Consider the following 2,052-nt stretch of genomic DNA (forward strand, 5'->3'; position numbering starts at 1 on the left):
ACTGACTCGATGGACGTGAGTCTGAGTGAACTCCGGGAGTTGGTGATGGACAGGGAGGCCTGGCATGCTGCGATTCATGGGGTCGCAAAGAGTCGGACACGACTGAGCGACTGAACTGAACTGAACTGAACTGAATACTTTGGCCACCTGATGCAAAGAGCTGGCTCACTGGGAAAGACCCTGATTCTAGGAAAGATTGAGGGCAGGGGGAGAAGGGGTGACAGAGGATGAGATGGCTGGATGGCATCGACTCAATGGACACGACATGAAGGACAGGGGAGCCTAGAAGGTCACAAAGAGCCAGACCCGACTCAGGGGCTGAACAACAATAAGACGATGGTTATCACACTGTTAGCATTGAAGTGAAGTGAAGCGAAGTGAAGTCGCTCAGTCGTGTCTGATTCTTTGCAACCCCATGGACTGTAATCTACCAGGCTCCTCAGTCCATGGGATTTTCCAGGCAAGAGTACTGGAGTAGGTTGCCATTTCCTTCTCCAGGGGATCTTCCTGACCCAGGGATCGAACCTGGGTCTCCCGCATTGTACGCAGACGCTTTACCGTCTGAGCCACCAGGGCTGCCAGCAATAGCTGCCGTCAAGACTCGCAAGCACAGTTGAGGGACCAGGTCACAGGGATGAAAGTGATGGACTGATTTCCCGCCCTCAGGGAGCTGCCACGGGTCCCCTTCACCATCTTCACAGGGTCCCTGCCGCTGCCCACTGCCCCCGCCCACTGCCCCCAGAGAACCCAGGTCCTCTATACAAGTTCCACCCTGGGGACACAGTTGGGCGTGTTTCTAGCTCCCAGGCAGGATGGTCTCTGTTGAGCCCCAGAGAGGGGAAACCGCCCAGGTGCAACGGTTCCCCATGGTTTCATCCTTACCTCTGGATGCTGACGATGACCCGAAGGAGCCGGAGTATTCTCAAAATCAAGACAATATCCAGTACCTGCTGACTGTTGTATTTTCTCGCTGGAAAAAGAGCACAGTCAACTCTCATTGTTCTTTCTGAGCACCTCCAGCTTGTCCCATAATTCAACGCCTGAGACTCTGTGGGTCCTGGGGAAATACGCACTTCACTTCAAGAACAGGGTGATGGCTCCATGCAATAAGGAAGGGAGGGTTCTGCAAGCTGATCAGAGCTGAGCTGAGCAGCCCTGCCAGCCCTAGAGCAAAGACTCATAAGTGCAGGACCAGACTTCAGACCATCATCAAGAAGGGACTGTGAGTCCCGTTCTATGGAACACATTTCAGCAAGCCCTTCTCCCCCAGCATTCAGGTTAAGAAGCTACTCTGTCTGGAACTCCCTGGTGATCCAGTGGTTAAGAATCCAACTACCAATGCAGGGGACATGGGTTCAATCCCTGGTCTGGGAAGATCCCACGTGCCTCGGGGTGACTAAGCCCATGCCACAACTACTGAGTCTGTGCTCCAGAGCCCATGCTCTGCAACAAGAAAAGCCGGTGCAATGAGAACCCATGAGCCTGTGCACTGCAACTAGAGAAAGGCCACGCGCAGCAATGAAGACCCAGCACAGCCAAAAATATAAAGAAATAAACATTTGGAAAAAAAAAAGAGAGAGAGAACCTGCTTTATCTGTAAATAATCTTCTCTGCCTTCTACAGGAAGGAGTGTGCAGGGTGGTGAGGGCACAAGTGGGGAAGCCAGAAGAGGGTAGAAGGAAGAGGGTGGGAGGATGGTGGGCAGAGGCTGATGCTACAGCTGGATCCGGGGTCAGGGGTGAGCATGAGCAGAAGGTCAAGGATGAGCCCTGAGACCAAGGGCAGTTTTGGAGAAATAACCAGGTGAGTGGTTGGTATGATGATGCCTATACATGAATCTCTACATAAAGAAGCTGAGCACCGAAGACTTGATGCTTTTGAACTGTAGTGCTGGAGAAGACTCTTGAGAGTCCCTTGGACTGCAAGGAGATCAAAGCAGTCAATCCTAAAGGAAATCAACCCTGAATATTCATTAGAAGGACTGATGCTGAAGCTGAAGCTCCAATACTTTGGCCACCTGATGTGAAGAACTGACTCACTAGAAAAGACCCT

General features: G+C 52.0%; 1 protein-coding gene across 1 annotated transcript in view; it reads right to left on the bottom strand.

Annotated features, from left to right (window-relative positions):
* The window catches only part of LOC104980783 (two pore calcium channel protein 2-like), a 55,092-nt gene that overhangs the window by 11,872 nt on the left and 41,168 nt on the right, over positions 1-2,052 (bottom strand). Inside the window, exon 13 of the mRNA XM_010829559.1 lies at positions 883-970. Within this exon, the coding sequence (XP_010827861.1) occupies positions 883-970 (88 nt within the window). The remainder of the gene's footprint in view (positions 1-882; positions 971-2,052) is intronic.

Source organism: Bison bison, unplaced genomic scaffold (assembly GCF_000754665.1).
Source record: "Bison bison bison isolate TAMUID 2011002044 unplaced genomic scaffold, Bison_UMD1.0 scf7180017864508, whole genome shotgun sequence".
Taxonomy (NCBI): Eukaryota; Metazoa; Chordata; class Mammalia; order Artiodactyla; family Bovidae; genus Bison; species Bison bison.